The sequence below is a fragment of the Hemiscyllium ocellatum genome, chromosome 14, assembly GCF_020745735.1.
Source record: "Hemiscyllium ocellatum isolate sHemOce1 chromosome 14, sHemOce1.pat.X.cur, whole genome shotgun sequence".
Classification (NCBI taxonomy): Eukaryota; Metazoa; Chordata; class Chondrichthyes; order Orectolobiformes; family Hemiscylliidae; genus Hemiscyllium; species Hemiscyllium ocellatum.
In genome coordinates this window covers 36775896-36795624 of record NC_083414.1, presented here as the reverse complement: position 1 = coordinate 36795624, position 19729 = coordinate 36775896, and the positions used below count along the sequence as shown (strand labels likewise).

The following is a 19729-nucleotide window of genomic DNA, read 5'->3' as shown; positions in this document are numbered from 1 at the left end:
GGGCACACACTACAGCTTGCTGTGGACTGAAGAGAGAAATACTTGTGTCAATCAGTATTGTATTGCAGTGTTTTGCTTTGTTAATTTATTTTGTAAATTGGTTAGACTCTTAAATACTTTTTTTTTGGCTTCTCCATGCCAGGTCTTTGCCATTCTGCTGAATTAGTAAAGCCTTGGTTCTGTGGAAGAGTTGTCAAGGTGCCAGAGCTGCGTGTTTTCACATCTCCTGCCTGCCTGCTGCAGTCTGTGCCTCCTCGCACATTGTGCAAGCAGCTCCTCTTGCAGAAAGAGAACAGTACGGGGAGTCCAGACAGAAAAGGATATTGTTCAGGGGAAACTGCAGCAGAACCTACAGAGGAGTGAGCAAAACCATCAACATGGGAGCAGCTCATGGCAAAAAGGTAGAGTCCTTTGTTCCTCATCTTGGTTTATCACTTTACATAATGAAAGAGGGGTCAGAACTCTTAGTAGCACATAAAATATGGGACTACACTACTAATATCTTATGTGCTGATTGTGAATGATTGCCTATATTGAAGTTAAGTACCAGCTGCCAAGAAGAACTGAAATAAACTGATTGTTATCTGAAAATAGAGAAGTAAGTTGTGGGATTGCATTGCTTTAAGCATGTTCAGTTTAAATGATTAACAAAAATGAAGTACAGGTTTTATTTATGTTTATCAGTAAAAACATGGATTCTTCCCTGATCTATTTTTTTCTCATACTTTGCCTTATTGTCTGGTTTTATCCAATGTAACAGATTGGGCACATTTAAATGTGTGGTATAGGAAACAGGAAAGATTGTGGGTATTGAAAACGTGGAGTTAGAATATTAATAATCTAACATTGGATCTGTACTTGCAATTCTTATCTTACTGGCATAGTTCTTACTACAGTAGAGCTTCCCAAAATAGTGTGATTGTAAGACAGTGAGTATTTGACAAAAAGGGCAAGACGATTCTGTTGAGTTGGCTGCTTATAGCTTTAAATTAAGGGGTGGTAGGTATAGGACAGATGTTAGGGGTAGATTCTTTACTTAGCGAGTCGTGAGTTCATGGAATGCCCTGCCAGTAGCAGTGGTGGACTCGCCCTCTTTATGGGCATTTAAACGGGCATTGGATAGACATATGGAGGATAGTGGGCTAGTGTAGGTTAGGTGGGCTTGGATCGGCTCAACATCGAGGGCCAAAGGGCCTGTACTGCGTTGTATTTTTCGATGTCCTACGTTCTATGTTCTTTCCCTTTGGCCAATGGTAGGGTGGTATAGCTGCTCACAGATTGAACAAAATTGACCATTGACCATTTCTGGAGTTCAGATGTTGACTGACCACAGGATCATTTATCCGTGAACATACACTGTCAAAGAGTAGATGGCTGGGCAAGATTCTAGAGTGGTTCATGCATGTGAAACTGTACCCTGCGAGTAAGTAATGTCTTCAGGGGAAGCGAAAGAGAAAACTTGAGGCACGAATTTCTCCTATCTACTTTGGCTCATGCTCAATGTAATTTGAAAGTTGAGTGGCTGTTGTTTATGTTTATGTATTTATCTTCAGCCAAATCTATTTTGGCCTCTTCCTGACCTCCCCAACATCACAGATACCAGCCATCAATGAATTTAATTCACTCCAAATGATATCACGAAACAGAAGAAGACTGCAAAGGCTGTGGGCCCTCACAATGCCCCTGCAATAGTACTGCCATCTTGTACTCTAGAACGTGCTAAACAAAGCAGTTTCAGTGTTATACCAGAACTATAACACTGGTACCTATCTGGCAATGTGGCAGATTGCCCAGGTATGACCTGTACACACAAAGTAGGACAAATGCAATTGCTTATTAATGTACTCTCAACTGTTGACAAAGTGATGAAAGGGATCCTCCCAACAGTGCTAACAGTGGCACTTCCTAAAGATTAACCTGCTCACTGATACTCAGTTTAGGTTCTATCAGGGCCACTCATTATAACCTTGATCCAAACTTAGTTGAAAAAAGGCTGAACTCCAGACATGACTGCCCTTGACATCAAGGGAAAATTTGACTGAGTGTGGCACTAAGGAGCCCTAATAAAACGGAAGTCCATGAGAAGCCAGAGATAACTAGCACAGAAGAAAATAATGTGGTTATTTGAGGTTAGTCATCTCAATCTGTCGTTCAAAATCTGAGTCAAAATCCTGCAACTCCTTCCCTAATTGTATTATGGGTGTCCCTACAACAAATTGATTGCAGCAGTTGAAGAAAGCAGCTCTTTACCAGCTTCACAATGACAATTAGGAATGGTCAATAAACAACACAGCCAGCAACACCCACAACCTTTCAATGAATTGTTTAAAAATATATATTGTAAATGGTGGATCTTGCAAGGCCATTGAACCATAGTGTAGCATTGTTTCTTAGGTAATAATTGGGAGTGAGAACTTTTGCCATTTACATGTGCTAAAGTCACTTGTAACGGACATATCCCAACTGAGATCAATTAATTCAGCACACCTCTGACTGAATGTTAAGGGTCTTGTGGTGCAGTGGTAGTATCCCTACCTCTGAACCAAGAGGCCTAGATTCAAATCCCACCTGCTTCAGAGGTGTGACATAATATCTCTGAACAGGTTGGTTAGAAAATATCTCAGACTGATAGTCATGGTCAATCAGGAAAGATTGAAGAGGCAGAGTTCTCTAGAGAACAAAACTGAGGGGTGACCTAACGGAAGCCTGTAAAATTATGAAAGGATATCAAAGGGTGGATACAGAGATAATGGCTACATTTGATGGGACGAATTAAACTAAATACCATAAATTTAAAACAGTCATAAATAAATCTCTTAGGAATTCAGGGGAAACTTACAGTTAAAAGACAGAGTCCTGTATCACAAGAAGAAATTATTGTATATTGCATTTTCATTTTTATGGTTATGAACTCAGTATATCTCCAGACTCATCATGGACAATTGGATGGCAAGTCATTTTGTTAAAAAGACGACATTGTTAATTTGTTAGTATCTGTATAGGTTTTTTAAGACCATCAAGCATGATATTTAAAAGACCAAGCACTGTAGATTCATTGCTGAGTCATTGGGTTAGCATACTGTCTTTTTACCTCTGATATTTTGGTTTAGATCAAGCTCCAAATAATGTAAAAGTTTCCTTTCTCAACCAGCTGCAAAGTGTTCTAACTGAAATTAATTTAGAGAGCTTCGTTCCAGTTTCTATTGGATATAGCTCAACCGTGTGAAAACAACTTAACTTGCCAAATGGGTGTCCTAATTCAGGGAGATTCCAGTCAAAGTTATGAATAACTAAGGCATCACATGTAAAGGTAAAGTCACTGGTGTGCTACCAGACCATAGGGCTGTTCTCTCATTAAAGAGAGACAACTGGTGGCAGTTTACCCTGAGGATCACCTGAGGAGAGAGGTTAAGAAGGAGAGTCCTTCACGATAATGTCAGATGGTAGAGGAATGGAATCCACGCTGTTGGCGTTATTCTGCATCACAAGCCAACCCTCCAGCTAAGTTAGCATTGCAGTCAGAGTCTAGGATTACAGAACTTGTTCTGGCTCGCAAAAGAAGCTTCACTTTGCATCTATGCCATCTACACCTGACTTGTGAATGTTTGATCTGATACTGACACTTGGGGCCAATAGAGAAATTGGTGTTTTATTTTGCAAGATTGATAGTGCTAATTTTTATGATCACAAGTATTTATCAAAATGGTTCCCTGTTTTTATTATAAACTAAAATTCCTCACATATATCAGTGCTGCTTCTAGAAATGCTCATAATCATACTGTCCTAGTAGATACTTTTCATCCTCTTCCTAATTGTATTTCCATATTTTTAGATATTTCTCTGTATTAAAGATGCTATACAAATGTGCCTTTTCCTTTAGATACTTATTATTGAACTCATGGGAGTTCACTTTTTTTTGGAGAAGATGATGGTGAGCTATCAGCCTGAATTTCTGTGGTCCATGGCATGCAGGGACACCTACAATACTGTTAGGAAGGGAGTTAGTGACAGTGAAGGAAAGGCAATATAGTTTCAAGTCACGATGATGTGCGGCTTCAGTGAGGACTTGCATATGGCTGTGTTTCCACATACCGGCTGCCCTTGGTGGAGACCATTGGTTTTGAAGGTGCGAGTGGAAGGGCCTTGGTGAGTTACTGCTGTGTATCTTGTAGATGTGAAGTCATTGGAGCTGCACTCATCCACGAAAGTGGAGACTATTTCATCCTACTCCTGACTTCTACCTTGGACAGAGTTTGTGAGAAGTAAGTGAGTTAATCACCTCAAAATACCTGACCTTTGACCTGCTCTTGTAACCACTTATATAGCTGGTCCAGTTCAACATCTGGTCAATGGTTACTAGCAGGGTGTTGATAATCAGAGTCGCCAGATTCTCTCTTGATGGAAATGGCTGTTACTTGGCACTTGTGTGGTGTGAATATTACTTGCTACACTTATCAGCCCATTCTGACGTTGTCCAGTACTAGCTCATATGCACAAGGACTGTTTAAGAATCTGTGTCGGGAATGATACTGAACATTGTGCAATTATCAGTGAACATTCCCACTTCTGACTAGTAAATGTTCCCAATTCTAACCTTATGATGGAGGGAAGCTTGTCGATGATGGGCTGAAGATGGTTAGGCCTAGAACACTACCCTGAGGAACTCCTGCAGAGATGTATTGGGGCTGAGATGATTGAACTTCAGCAAACCACAACCATCTTCCTCTATGTCAGGTGTATGGAGAGTTTTCCCCCTCATACCCATTGACCCCAGTTTTGCAAGGGCTCATTGATTTTGTATTCAGTCATTTGCTTTCTTGATGTTAAGTCCCTCTCACCTCACCTCTAGAACTCAGCTCTTTGTCTGAACCCAAAGCTGAAATAAGAACCGAAAGAACTGTGACTGCTATAAATCAGAAACAAAAACAGAAATTGTTGGAAAAGCTTAGCAAATCTGACAGCATCTATGAAAAAAAAATCAGAGTTAATGTTTTGGGGCTGGTAACCCTTCCTCAGTTCGGAGGTCTCCGTTCTCAGTTCTTGACAGATGCTGCCAGACCTGCTGAGCTTTTCCAGCAGTTTCTGTTTTTGTTTTTGAAGGCTATAATGAGATCAGGAGGTGACTGGCTCTGATGGAACTCAAACCTAGTGTTTGTGAGCAGGTTATTACTTTGCGGATGCCATTAAATAACATGTCAACATCTCCTTCCATTAGTTTCCTGATGAGTGAGACTGGACTGATAAGGTGGTGAGTGGCTGGGTTGGATTTCTCGACTTTCTCTCTATTGGACATACCTGGACCATTTTCCACTTTGTCGGGTAGAATCCAGATGTTTTGGCTGTACTGGAACAACTTGGCTAGGGGCACAGTTAGTTCTGGAGCATGGGTCTTCAATATTATTACTGGAATGTTATGACTCATAGCTTTTGCAGTTTCTTGATATCGTGTGGAGTGATTTGAATTAGTTAAAGACTAACATCTGTGATCCTGAGGACCTCAGGCAGATGCTGCAATAGATCATCCACTCAGCTTGTCTGACTGAAGGTGGATACAATTTCTTCAGTTTTTTCTTTTATACTGATGGGCTGAGCTCCCCTCTCATTCAAAATGAAGGCTCTTTCTCTTGTTTGGCTGTCAATTTTTAAAGATATTACAGGTGCTCTCAATTCTAAAAGTTATTTGCACTTAGGCCTAATCCATTTAGCAAAATAAATCTAAGAGGTGATTTAAACCCCTCCCACCACCACCAACACCATGCCCACGAAGGATGTTAAGAATTGAGTCACTGTCCTGCTCTACTGCTGAATGATGCATTCACTCCAATGGTATTTTAACTGTTTTGGGAGGATGCTGGCCATTGCTTGTTCAGTGCCTGATGCCAATCCAGAAGATCGCTCCCCAAACATATCTTTGCTGGGAATTACTCATGTAAGCCCTTGGCCAAGACTTGTCAGTTCTGGTTCACTGTTGCCCCATCACGGATGATGGATCTAAATGCAAACCAGGCATTAAGTGAGACCCAGGAGTTACCTTGGCAAGCTTGGGGTGAGATTGATCCTCATTTACTGGATCCACACTTGCTCTTCACCTCCAGTTAGATTAGATCAGATTTCCTACTGTGTGGAAACAGGCCCTTCAGCCCAACAAGTCCACACCGACCCTCCGAAGAGTAACCCACCCAGACTCATTTCCCTATATTTCCCCCTGACTAATACACTTAATACTAGGGGCAGCAGTGAGGCAGCAGTGCTAACCACTGAGCCACCATGCTGCCCCCAAATCAGGTGGGCATCAGATGCCCCAAATTAGGGAGCATAATTTTGACATTTTGTGAACTAGCCCAAAATAATGCAATTAATTATCCTTCAGGATGTTTATCTTATGTTGAATAAATCTAAAAAGGAAAAATGTGCAGCGGGAAAAGAGAAGTGAAAGGATGAATTGGACAACTCTTTCGATGAGCTAGCACAGACACAAGGAGCCAAATCGTCAGCCAAATGGGACTTAACATTTACTCCTGAATAAAATAAGTATTCTTCTAGTTGGGGCATGAGACTTGCAGTTGTTCCATTCACAATTACTTCTGTCATGTATTCATTCAGCCAATTTAGATAAATTTTCAAATGGTTTTCAAGGCACTGGTAGAGACAAGTGAGTCTTAGAGTATTTTCTGATTTTTTTTATTCACTCATAGAATATGGGTGTCACTGGCTGTGCTAGTATTTATTACCCATCCCTAGTTGCCCTTAAGAAGAGTCACTGAGCTGCCTCCCTGAATCACTGTTTAGTAGAGATTTCCTCACAATGCTGTTAGCAGTCATGGTCACAAGATAACAGATATTCCCAAGGCTCCCTGTGATGCTGGCTGGTACAGAAAGATATGCAGCTTAATTTTCCTTGTTTACTTTCGCTAGCCCAAAGTTTTTGTTTGCCTCCTGCTTTATACTGAAAAGACAGAAATATTGGATGAAATCTTCTGCTTTTATTGATGGTGAGCTTGGAGGCAGTAAAGAAATTTCATTGAGTTGAGGCGGGTACATTAACAACATTTGAAAGGCATTTGGACATGGGTAGGAAAGGTTTTGAAGGATAAGGCCAAGTGCAGGGAAATGGAATTATTGTGGAGGGACATTTTGGTTGGCATGGATCAGTTTGAGCCAAAGGGCCTGTCTCTGTGCTGTAGGATTCTATGACTCTGAGTGGAATTGTGATGTACTTGAACCCATTGCTTTCCCACAGCCACCATAAGTATGTTTAGAGTGGGAAGGCCCACATTCAACCTCATCAGCAATTACATGGTTCATTAATGATCATTAAGGGCCTCATCCTGAACTATGTATTGTTTTGTTCCATGATCCTGGCACGCTGGTGTGTAAACTTCCTGCGGGAGCCATGATCTCTCCGTAGTACCACTGATAATGAGCTGCTGACCTTCCATTTGGCCAGCAGCTCTCAGTGGGTGAGACTTCCACACACTCCCATCCTTCCCTACCCCCCTCCCAAGTGTCCTGATTCAAGGGAAAGACCCAATGGTGGCCTCACCATTGCCATATTAGGTTATGGTTTGATTCGCTTTCTGGAAAAGAGGCAACACAGGTCTCTCACCAGCTCTCCCACAGACTAGACCCCTGACACTTCAACAAGATTCCAAAGCATAGTGTTTCCTGACTCCAATTGAGGAATAGCTAACAAAAGCCTGGTATTTGAATGTACAATGGGATTTCTGTCTGCAGTGCAACTCAAGTCAATTGAAGGAGTTAAAGGAAGTAATGGATTCAGAGGTCAGATGATGTGTGTGTGTACTGCTCCAGATTTGTTCCTATGCTTTGAGGTAATCCAAACCTCATGACTACATTGCTGCTTTTAGCTTCCTCCGACTTATCCTTTTTTTTGCTGAAAGATAAAAATCCAATGTAAGCATGAACTGAACACTAAAAAAGCAAGTAAAATCAAAGAGAAATTGGAAGCCTTTTTAGAACTCAAAATACGAATTTAACAATTGAGAATCAGACAGAACACATTTTGTTCTTCATCTTATTAGCTTATTGTCCCACTGCAGTAATTTAAAAATATTTCATATTTCACTGGTGCAGAATGAATCATCTGTAGAATTATTATATTAGCTCAACGCTCCCATACTTTACTGTGTGATTCATTAATTAATCATCCAGGTTATCAAGTTAGTGCATTAAATCGATCTTGTAGATGTTTACATGACTGATGCATTCTCTGGTTCTCAATCAAAGTCAAAACGTGAGTTTTTTTTTATTCCAGTTCTTTCCAAGAACTCTGTAGCAGATCCTCACCTTGCCTGCTTCCCCTCAAAGAACACTCCATCGTTTCCCTTCCCCCACCCCAGCAACTCTAACATACCCCTCCCCAGAATCTCTAATCCTCTCCAGAATCTCCACCTTGCTTTTGCCCTTCCCTAGAACCTCCACCCTGCCCTCTCCCCATCCCCCTCCCTAGAAACTCCACCCTGCCCGCTCCCCATCCCCCTCCCCAGAAACTCCACCCTACCCTCTTCCCATCCCCCTCCCAGAACCTCCACCCTGCTCTCTCCTCATCCCCCTCCCCAGAAACTCCACCCTGTCCCCTTCCATTCCCTAGAAGTTTCACCCTGCTCTCTCCTCTCCCAGAAACCCCACCCTGCTCTCTCCTCTCCCAGAAACCCCACCCTACCGTCACACCTCCCAAGACGCTCCATCCTGCTCCTTCCCCCGAATCTCTACCTTGCACCCTCCCCAGAAACTCCACCTTGCCCCCTTAAATGTTGTAACAGTTTTGCCTCTAACACCCTTAAAGGCACCGAGTTCCAAATTCTCACCACCCTCTGGGTGAAAACATATTCCTCACATCCCCTCTAAACGTCCTGCCCTTTACCTTAAATCTATGCCCCTGATCATTGATCCCTCCACCAAGGGGAAAAGTACATTCCTGTCTGCCTTATCTATGTCTCTCATAATTTTATACATCTCAGTCATGTCATCACTCAGTCCTCTCTACTCCAAGGAAAATCGCCCCAGTCTATCCAATCTTTCTATTACTAAAACTCTCCAATCCGGGCAACATCCTGCTAAAGAAGCTCTGCACGCTCTCCAGTACCATCACAACCTTCCTATAATGTAGATTCCAGAACTTCCACACAATACTCTAATTGTGGTGGACCAATGTTTTATACAGTTTCAGTATAACCTTCTAGCTGTTAAATTCAATGTCTTGGACAATGTAGGCGTGAATCCCATATGAGTTCCTAACCACTTTATCTACCTATCCTGTTACATTAACAGAAGGGTGAACATGAACAGCAAGGTCACTCTCATCCTTGGTGTTCACCATATACTCACTTACCCTCCTACCTTATTTGTCCTGCTCAAGTCCACCACCACACACTTATCCAGATTAACCTCCATTTGTTGCTTATCTGCCCATCTGACCAGCCAGTCTGTACCCTTCTGTAAAACTAATGTTATCCTCCTCACTGTTTAGCAACCCACCAATTCTAATGTCATCCGCAAACTTACTGACCAACACTCCGATATTCAAGTGTAAATCATTTATGTATAGCACAAACAGCAAAAGGCCAAATGCTGATCCCTGCAGAATCCCACTGGACACAGGCTTCCAGTTACAAAAACATCCCTTGACCATCATTCTCTCCTTCCCGCCAATTCTGTATCCAATTAGAAAACATTCCTTGCATCCCATAGACTCTTACCTTTGCTATCAGTCTCCCATGTTGGACCTTATTGAACTATTAGACTCATCAAATGCAGTGTCCTCAACTACATACCTGGTTAATCAAGTTGGTCAGAAATGATGTCTCCTTTATCAAAACAATGCTGACTGTTTTTGATTAATCCCCAACTCTCCAGATGCAGATTAATTGTGTCCCTAAGAATTACTTCCAATAGTTTCATCACCACTGAGGTTAGACTTACCAGCCTGTAGTTTTCTGGTTCATCCTTTGCTCTCTTCTTAAATAACTTCCTTCAGTCCGCTGGCACCTCCCCCAAAGCCAGAGAGGAATTGTAGTGTTTTGTTTTTCCAACAGCATGATGTCAACATTACTTCAACAAAGTGAATAAAGGGGTTAAACGTTGGTCAAAGGATCAAAGAGCTGAACCTTCACTAGAGGTATTACTGTAGACTTTGATTTAATTGCCTTAAAAATTGTCAAATTAAAATGCTAAACAAAAAGAAATCCAAAAAAAATGAGCCTATCTTGATGGCATAGACAGTTGGTATTGTTCCAATGTTTTAAATGGGACTTCGAAACAATTTCATGCAACATAGCCATTTTATTCCCATTTAAAGCATAATCAAATTCATTGATAGTGGGATAGATATGTTTATAGACTAAGAAAATTGAATAATAATAACTCAGTAAAATTATGTTGGAATGTATTTTACATGAAAGCACACATAAACACAAGAATTAGTTTCAGGATGAAACCAATCTGCCCTTTGAGCCAAGCCATTTCATCGGAACATGGCTGATGGCATCAACTCCACTTTCTTCCCTGACGCCATAATCTTTACTCACTAGTTCATTAAAAATACGTCTAACTCATCTTTGAATTTATTCAATGATCCAGCACCTGTTGCTCACTGGGGAAGAGAATCCCACAGTCTAATGACCCTCCATCTCTTTAAACTGCCTGTCAAACTGTGAAAGCAAAATTTCAGATGAGATAAATATACCTTCTGAAATTCAGCCAAGCATTCATAATGATATAATAGCCTTTGTGGAAATGTCTAAAAAGAAATTAAAACTGTAGATCCAAATGATAATTTATTTTCTAATCTGAACTAAATGACATTTAGATTGAAGTAGACCAGCAGAGTGTTTTTCTTAATTTTCATTGAAAATTTGTCTGTTTGGTCATATTTAAAAGGTAGTTTTAACAATTCAGATCATGATACTTAACCAGACCTTATTCAACTTTCAAGAGCATTTACATCTACTCCATCAATTTGTAACTTTCATTCTGCAGTTTAAATCCATACAACAGTCAAGAAGGGTATTTTTAAACTCAATGCCAAGTTCTAAAAACCGTCCTGAGTTTGAGATTTTTAAAATCAATCAACCAAAGTCCCTTTTCCCCTCAGCAAAAATGGGACATGTCAGAAATGAAAGCAGGAGCTCTGCCTATTTATAAGGGTCCTAATGAGAAAGTAAGTTGTAAGCAAGATGCAAAGAGAATATGGATAGTTCATGTTGTTTAGATAAAAATGTGGCCAATATGATGCAATGTGAGATAGCATGAAATTATCTACTTTGGTCAGGAAATAGCAAAGCAGAACATTTAAGAAGATGTGAGGTGAGTAAGTGTTAGTATTCAGTGGTAATTGGGTGTTATGGCAGGCCATCAATCACAAAAAGTTAGCAAAGAGGTAGAACAACTGATTAGCAGGGCAAAACCCTGATTGGAAAAGATGGGAATACAAAATTTAAGGTAGTCTTTCAATTACGTTGATTTGGTAAAAAAACGTTGAGAATATTTATGCAGCTTTGATCTTCTGATCTAAGGAAGAGGTGCAAAAAAGAATTCACTAGATGCGAAGGCTGTTTTAAGATGAAAGATTAATTAGAATGGGCCTATATTCTCCACAACAAAAATGAGAAGTGGTCTCGTTGAAACAGAAAAGGTTCTGAAAGAGCTTGACAGGGTGGTTGTTGAATGGCTATAAACTCTGACTGAAGCATCCTGTGCAAGTTTGAGGGCTGGACTTTCCAGCAGGATGAAGGAGGCAGAATGGAGAATGAGTGAGCTATCTCATCTGAATTAATCAAATGCTGGACATTCTATCAGTGGCTAGTGGGAAGGCACTTATCAACGCGACAGTGGCTAGTGGAAAGGCAGTTATTAGTGTGACAGTGGTCTCACCCCTGATCTGGAGTTTAGCAAAGGTTATTATCTGCAGTATGGTGAACAGAATTCAGTAACAGCTACAAGTTTAAAGACCCCCTAGTATCTCTGAATGTCTCTATTTTGGCCAACTCAAAAACTGCAATAAATGTTTTCAAAAATCACAAAGACATTGTTGTCATGTTCACAAACAGAATCTGCTCCTTTATGCATGATTTCAGTGACAGGTCTTTACTTCTGCCCTCTTGGCATTCCTCTACAAGCTACCATAAAGCACTTCTTAATATTTTCCCATCTGATGGATGAGAAATGCCACAAAAGATTGTGCACAAGTAGCTCTTTAACAAGCTTAATAACTTGTTAATTGGCCATTTCAAAATGGCAGACAGGCTTCTGATTTTGGCATCCGTTCACCTTCCATTATTTCTGAGACTAGCATAATGACATTGCATTGTCACCCAATGTTATCACGTTGTATTTTCTATATGTGCAGGAGGGTGGCCCACTCTTTATGCAGTTTCAGAATAAGGAGTTGGTCATTTAGCACTGAGGTGACAAGAAACCTCTTCACTCAGAGCAAGATGATTCTTTGGTGCACTTGAGTATTGAGTTGATTGAGTGTCTACAAAACCAAAGTCAATATTGTTTTGGATCCAAAAGAAATTGAAGCAAATGGGAACAGGGTAGCAGAGTGGATTTGATTTAAAAGTTCAGTGTCATCTCTTTTGGACTGCAGAAAAGATTTGCTGGATAATGAGGTCTGGTTCTGTTCCTATTTCTTACATTCTCATGACCCATAGCTCCTGCACTGCACTGCATGTTATGTTGCCATTTAAAAACATATTCATGGATATAATGGGGATGGTGTCACAGCTAAGAATCAGACATTTATTCACAGCTGCACAATTTCTTTCCAATGTGATTTACAACTATCAGGAAAGCAGCAATATTAGGGACTATTGACTAAGAAGGGGAATAAAGCCTCTGGTATTGAAGAGGAAACAGCAGTCCAGACTTTGTGATAAAAATAGCAACGAGTTTATCAATTCTCACCATTAACGATTCAATTGGACAACAGCTATCAAGTGACTGCATGTTAGTAAATTAAGAGAAGCAATGGTCCTGCACTCCACAGCCTTCATTAAGTCATTACCTTTCCAAGAGACTAGATTGAAACGAATGGAAAACCAATAGTTTGCTGTACTTCAAGAGTAGATATCCAATAAACAGGCCAGAAAATGTTAAGGTTTGTCTGTGTTAGTGTAAGTAAACTAATAACAGCATGACACAGTTCTTAATTCCTGACAACAATCTCTTGAGCATTGAAAGATAACTTGTGCAAATCCTTCAAATTTTAGTCATTGGGAAAAAAAGCTAATTTTTATTTTACACCTTTTCTTCTTCTTTCATTTCTCTCTTAAGTATGACATGCCATTTTTATTTTGTCTACCCCACACATTCAGTTTCCTTTCCTAACCAACATTTCTTGGTTAAGCTGTATTGGGACAAAATTCAAAACTCCCAAAGATAGGTGCAGGGATCCACTCCACCTCATTGAAATGCATACGGCTGGCCAACTTTCCAGCCAGCATTAACCACACTGTTTAATAATTGGGTGTGTCATGAAGGGAGCTAATATTCTGAGTTGCTAACACCGCTTAAGACTAACCTGCACTGCACCAAGCTAAGAGAAATGCCTTAAAAAAGGAGGTTCACTGGATAATTAGAAATCATGGTTGCACAGGAAAGAATGGGAATGGCAGAGTATCAAGTTCCAATGTATTTGGATACTGTTTTGAAAGTCTGAGTGGACAGGTGAAATGAAGGAGATGTGTCATGTGTATTCACAAAGGCAAAGCATACCCTTTATACCCATTCAAAAGGTTGTGGAAACAGATAACCCTTACAGTCAATGCTAGGAATCAAGCCTCCAGGATCTGGATGCATAAGAATTTCAATGACATTGTGTGAATGGTAAAGGTAAGTAAATGCATCTTCAGTATGGCATGGTGGTTCAGTGGTTAGCACTGCTCCTCACAGCAACAGGGACCTAGTTTTGATTCCAGCCTTGGACAACTATCTGTGCAAACTCCACACATTCTTCCTGTGTTTGCATGGGTTTTCTTCGGGTGCTCCGTTTTCCTCCCACAGTTTTCCTCCCACAAAGACAAACAGATTACATGGATTGGCCATGCTAGATTGCCCGTAGTGTTCAGGGTTGTGTAGGATAGGAGGATTAACCATGGAAAGTGCAGAGTTACAGGGATAGGGTTAGGGGTGGGTTTTGGGAGGGATGCTATTCAGAGGGTCGGTGTGGATTTGATGAGCCAAGTGGCCTGCTTTCATACTGTAGGGATTCTATGATTCTATAAAATACTACATTCAACCAGCTACACAATCAGCATTAACTACTGCTGAAGTCACGAAACCTCCATCACTCAGTACCAGCAATCTTTATCATTCAGATGTCATCAACTTGATAGAGACCAGTAAAGTGTTAACTTTTATTTTAAATCTTAAAAATCCAGAAGTTTACTGCAAGAATGAAGCCACAAGGTAGATAGTTAAAATCCAATGTATTTTATTTCATAAAAGTCACACAATAAGAAAATTAGTAATTGCACTCCATTATAAATAGTCAGTACATTAAAGATATTACAAGTACAATGATAACAAATGCTTTTACTGTAAAACAAATTTCTTAACTCAACGTTCCTTCTCCACTCATTCGGCGTGCACTCCCAATATACGCCCCAAGATATTTGTTAGAAATTGGAAGATTGAGCATTTGGCCTGAGTACTCTTTTAAATATCTGTATAAGGGCTTTACTTTCTTGGATTTTCTGCTTACTTCTGGCAAAGTTGTCATTTTAAAGGTCTTCCAACAGTCCAATGATTGTAGACTCCCAAATCACACCAAGCACAGCAACTGTCTTAATTGTAGAGACCTTGAGTCAAAACTCTCCTGGTTTTGAATATTCTGTAACTCTGGAGTTTTCTCTCTCTCACTGTGTCTGTCTGTCTGTCTGTCTCTCTCTCCTCCTCTCCTCTCCACTTCTCAAGTTGGCTATCCCAATTCACCGCTACAGGGGCAGCACCCTGCCTCACAGTGCCAGGGACTTGGCTCGATTCTAGCTTTGACCTACTGACTGTGTGGAGTTTTCACATTAACCTGGATTCCCTTCGGGTGCTCCAGTTTCCTCCCAGAGTCCAAAATGTTCAGTTTAAGTGGATTGACTGCTGTAAAGTGGTAAATTGTAAATTGCCATGGTAAATTACATAGAATGTTACAGCGCAGTACAGGCCCTTCAGCCCTCGATGTTGCGCCGACCTGTGAAAATAATCTAATGCCCATCTAACTTACACCTTTCCATTATTATCTATATGTATGTCCAATGCCCATTTAAATGCCCTTAACGTGGGCAAGTCTGCTACTGTTGCAGTCAGGCTGTTCCACACCTCTCCCACTCTCTGAGTGAAAAAACTACCCCTAATATATGTCCTAAGCCTATCACCCCTCAATTTAAAGCTATGTCCCCTTGTGTTAGCCTTCACCATCCGAGGAAAAAGGCTCTCACTGTCCACCTATCTAACCCTCTGACTATTTAAATGTCTCAATTAAGTCACCTCTAAACCTTCCTGCTCCAATGAAAACACCTCGGTTCCCTTAGCCTTTCCTCATTAGACCTTCCTTCTATAGCAGGCAACATCCTAGTAAATCTCCTCTGAACCCTTTCCAAAGCTTCCACATCCTTCCTATAATGCAGTGACCAGAACTGCAGCAATACTCCAGGCACGGCTTTACCCGTGTCTTGTATAGCTGAAGCATGGCCTTGTGGCTCCTAAATTCAATCTCCCTAACAATGAACATAAATACACCATATGCCTCTTAACAACCCTATCAAACTGTGTAGCAGCTTTCAGGAGTCTGTGCACCAGGACACTGAGATCTCTCTGTTCATCGACACTGCCAAGAATTTTACAATTAGCCCAGTACTCTGCATTCCTGTTATTTCTTCCAAAGTGAACTGCCTCACACTTTTCTGCAAGAAACTCCATTTGCCACTTCTCAGTGCAGTTCTGCATCTTACCTATGTCCCTCTGTAACCTACAACATCCTTCCGCACTATTCACAACTCTGCCGACCTTCGTGTTATCTGCGAATTTACTAACCCATCCTTCTACGCCGACATCCAGATCATTTATGAAACTGACAAACAGCAGTGGCTCCAAAACAGATCCTAGCAGCACACCATTGGTAACTGAACACCAGGATGAACATTTCCCATCAACCACCACCCTCTGTCTTCTTTCAGCTAGTCAATTTCTGATTCAAATCGCTAAAGCACCTTCAATCCTGAAAATATGTATTTTGTGCAATAGCCTACCATGTGGAACCTTATCAAATGCCTTACTGAAGTCCATATACACCACATCAACCGCTTTACCATCATCCACATGTATTGTCACCTTCTCAAAGATCTCAATAAGGTTAGTGAGGCACGACCTACCCTTCACAAAACCGTGTTGACTATCCCTAATTAAATTATTCCTTTCCAGATTATTATAAATCCTACCTCTTATAACCTTTTCCAACACCTTACCCACAACTGAAGTAAGGCTCACCGGGCTATCCGGAATCACCTTCTTAAACAAGGAAACAACATTTGCTATCCTCCAGTCTTCTGGCACTACACCTGTCAACAATGATGACATGTCGCTCAAAACCAAAGGCTCTGCAATTTCTTCCCTGGCTTCCCAGAGAATCTGAGGATAAATCCCATCCAGCCCAGGGGTAATATCTATTTTCAGGTCTTCCAAAACCTCCTCTTTGTTGATCGCAATCCATATAATCTTGTAGTCTGTATCTCCATTCTCACTAATATTCCCTTTTTCCAATGTGAATGTAAATATAAATTGTCCCATAGGATCCAGTGATGTGCAGGTTGGGTGGATTAGCCACTGTAAAATACGGCGTTGTGGGGATAGGGGTAGGGGAGTGGGTCTGGGTAAGATGCTCTTTAGAGGGTCATTGTAGACTCAATGGCCCAAATGGCCTCTACTGCACTGTAGGGATTCTATGGTTTTTCTTGGAGTTTTGCAGTTACCAGAGGGTTGAACTCTTTTCCAGCATTTCAAGAGATGCTTCCTGCAGCAAGCTTGATCTAAACTAAAAACTAATGAGAATTTAGACTCATGCTATCATGTCTATATTAGACTAACACCCCCTCTCCCACAGCTGATAAATTGACTAACTTGAAGTTATTGCTTGAGACCAGAGCCACACTGGCAATTACTATGAGCAACTTGTTGTTGACATTTTCCTATCGTTCATCTCTGAAGTAACTTATCATATGTTCACTTAATGGAAGCAAACTGCAGTAAAGCTCCTTCCTAAACATGGTGGTGACCAGGACAGGGATCTAGGCAGAGCTTTGTCAGATTCAGCGAAGTTGATTTTGGAGGCATTTTGCCTGATTGGTTTTGTGCCTGTCTTCAATAAGTAAACTAATATTTGTTCAATGGATCTTCAAAATTTCTTTGGTTCTCTCTTGTGTCTCTGAAACACAGTCCATGTCTCTCCGCATTACAAGAATGTGGTGATGACAGTAGCTCTGTATCCTAATTTGGAGATGCCGGTGTTGGACTGGGGTGTACAAAGTTAAAAATCACACAACACCGGGTTATAGTCCAACAGGTTTAACTGGAAGCACACTAGCTTTCGAGGCGTCGCTCCTTCATCAGGTGATAGTGGAGAGCTCAATCCTAACACACAGAATTTATAGCAAAAATACATCACACTGTAAATTTTTGCTATAAATTCTGTGTGTTAGGATTGAGCTCTCCACTATCACCTGATGAAGGAGCGACACTCTGAAAGCTAGTGTGCTTCCAATTAAACCTGTTGGACTATAACCTGGTGTTGTGTGATTTTTAACTCTATATCCTAAGACTTCCATTGACTTAATACATCCCACACAGTGTGACCACCTTCAAAAATATATGCCCATGAACTCCAAGGTCTGTGTGTTGATGCACATTCTTTAGACTAATGTTATAATGTCAATAATAAAACAAAGAACTGTAGATGCTGGAAATCTGAACCAAAACCAGAAATTGCTCAGAGAAATGCAGCATTTGTGGGGAGAAAACAGAATCAAATTTTTGAGTCCAGTGATTCTTCATTAGAGCCATAATGTCTATATTAGACTTGCATCCCCCACCCCCGCCACCGCCCCCACCTGGCAGTTTAACTGTCTAACTTGTAGTTACTAGAAATGCCTTTGAACCCTTTCTTGAACAAGGTGTTATATTTGCCACTTTCTAATCTTCTGACACCTGCCCTATACATAGGGTAGACTGAAGTGCTACGTCATTTGATAGCACAGTTGGCAATACTTCTATAATGCTTTACTGATGCTGAAACAAGTCATTGACCAAAATGTGTGGTTCTGCTTGCTCTCGGTACAGAATACCTAGTCAACTTTCCACTCTGTCAGGTGCATATCAGTGTGGCTGCTGTACTGGAGTAGCTTGCATGGGAGCACAGCTAGATCCAAAGTACAGGAATTTTTGCCCTACTAACCAGAGTGTTGCAATGTGAGACAACAGAAACTGAACTGAAATATAGAAATTCAGAGTTATGTAAACCAAATTAAACTGGCCAGTATCTTCATGGAACAAGTGCCTGCATTCTTTCCATTCTTCACATGAAGAAAGTGAAATTAATTGAGATGGAATATCTACGCTCTAATGACTTCAATAACAATTGATTTCACCAAATAGATAGCATTACAGAGAACAAATTGTGCATATGTTGAGTCTAAATCTGCTCTCAAAATACATACTGAATTGTGATTAATGTTAATGTACTGCAATAAACTTTTCCAATTTTTGCTGTCCTTGCATTAAATTTTATAGAACTAGATTCATGGAAAGAGAACAACATAAATTGACTAGCATCAAAGACATGGAAAACTAAGCTGTATTCACTGGATCAAAGAGTGTCAGAGAAGAACCAGGAAATATATTCAATATTTTGCAGGTGTTTCAGAGACGACATAGTCAAAGAGATTTTTTTGCTAGTAATTAATTGGTAACAGATTGACATAAACTTGAGATTAGAGTTAGAAGAAAAACAGAGATTAGCAATATGCCCTTCATGCATCATCTTAGTACATTATCACTCGTAATTATTAAAGTTAAAATGCAATATTTAAAAACGGATAAGACAGAGAAATATTGAAGGTACAAAGAAATTGGATTAGCTTTGATGTAGAGCAAGCTCTGGAAAAGACCCAATGAGCAATAAAGCTTCCTTTTGTATTGACATTTTTATGTGGGTGAGACACAATGAAATAACTGACTGATAGAATGTCAAAGGAATTTTGCCACAATGCAGTATTTCAAAGGAACCTATGTCCACGGTAACAGCACAGTAAATTAGAAGTGCAACATAATGACCGATAATAGCATGAAGAATATAATTTTGCTCAGACATTATGGTGATTTACCTGCAGTCTTATTAGCATGAATACTGCAATAAATGATCACCTCAGGACTATTAATGACCACAATGGACAGCAAATAATGTAATCTCTGAACTATAATCTTGAGGAGGAATATATTTATATGCAGTCAATCAGTTGACAGAGAATTCAAGTGTCAAGGTGAGGAAGTGAAATAATATTGAAGCAATCCATATTTAGGAGGAAAGTTCTGTACTTTGTAATTGTAATTATTATTAAATTCCGCTTGGAATTAACTAAAACTGTGTTTTGCACTATATTATCTGAATTCACACTACCTTGGTGAATCTAATATAATTTAGAGAAGGAAGTCTGCCACTCTTACC

General features: G+C 40.3%; 1 protein-coding gene across 1 annotated transcript in view; it reads left to right on the top strand.

The window, feature by feature from the left end:
* Window positions 1–346: 346 nt before the first annotated feature.
* Window positions 347–19729, top strand: part of LOC132822356 (protein FAM107B-like) — a 198563-nt gene continuing 179180 nt past the window's right edge. The window contains exon 1 of the mRNA XM_060835654.1: window positions 347–401. Within this exon, the coding sequence (XP_060691637.1) occupies window positions 378–401 (24 nt within the window). The 5' untranslated portion in view covers window positions 347–377. The remainder of the gene's footprint in view (window positions 402–19729) is intronic.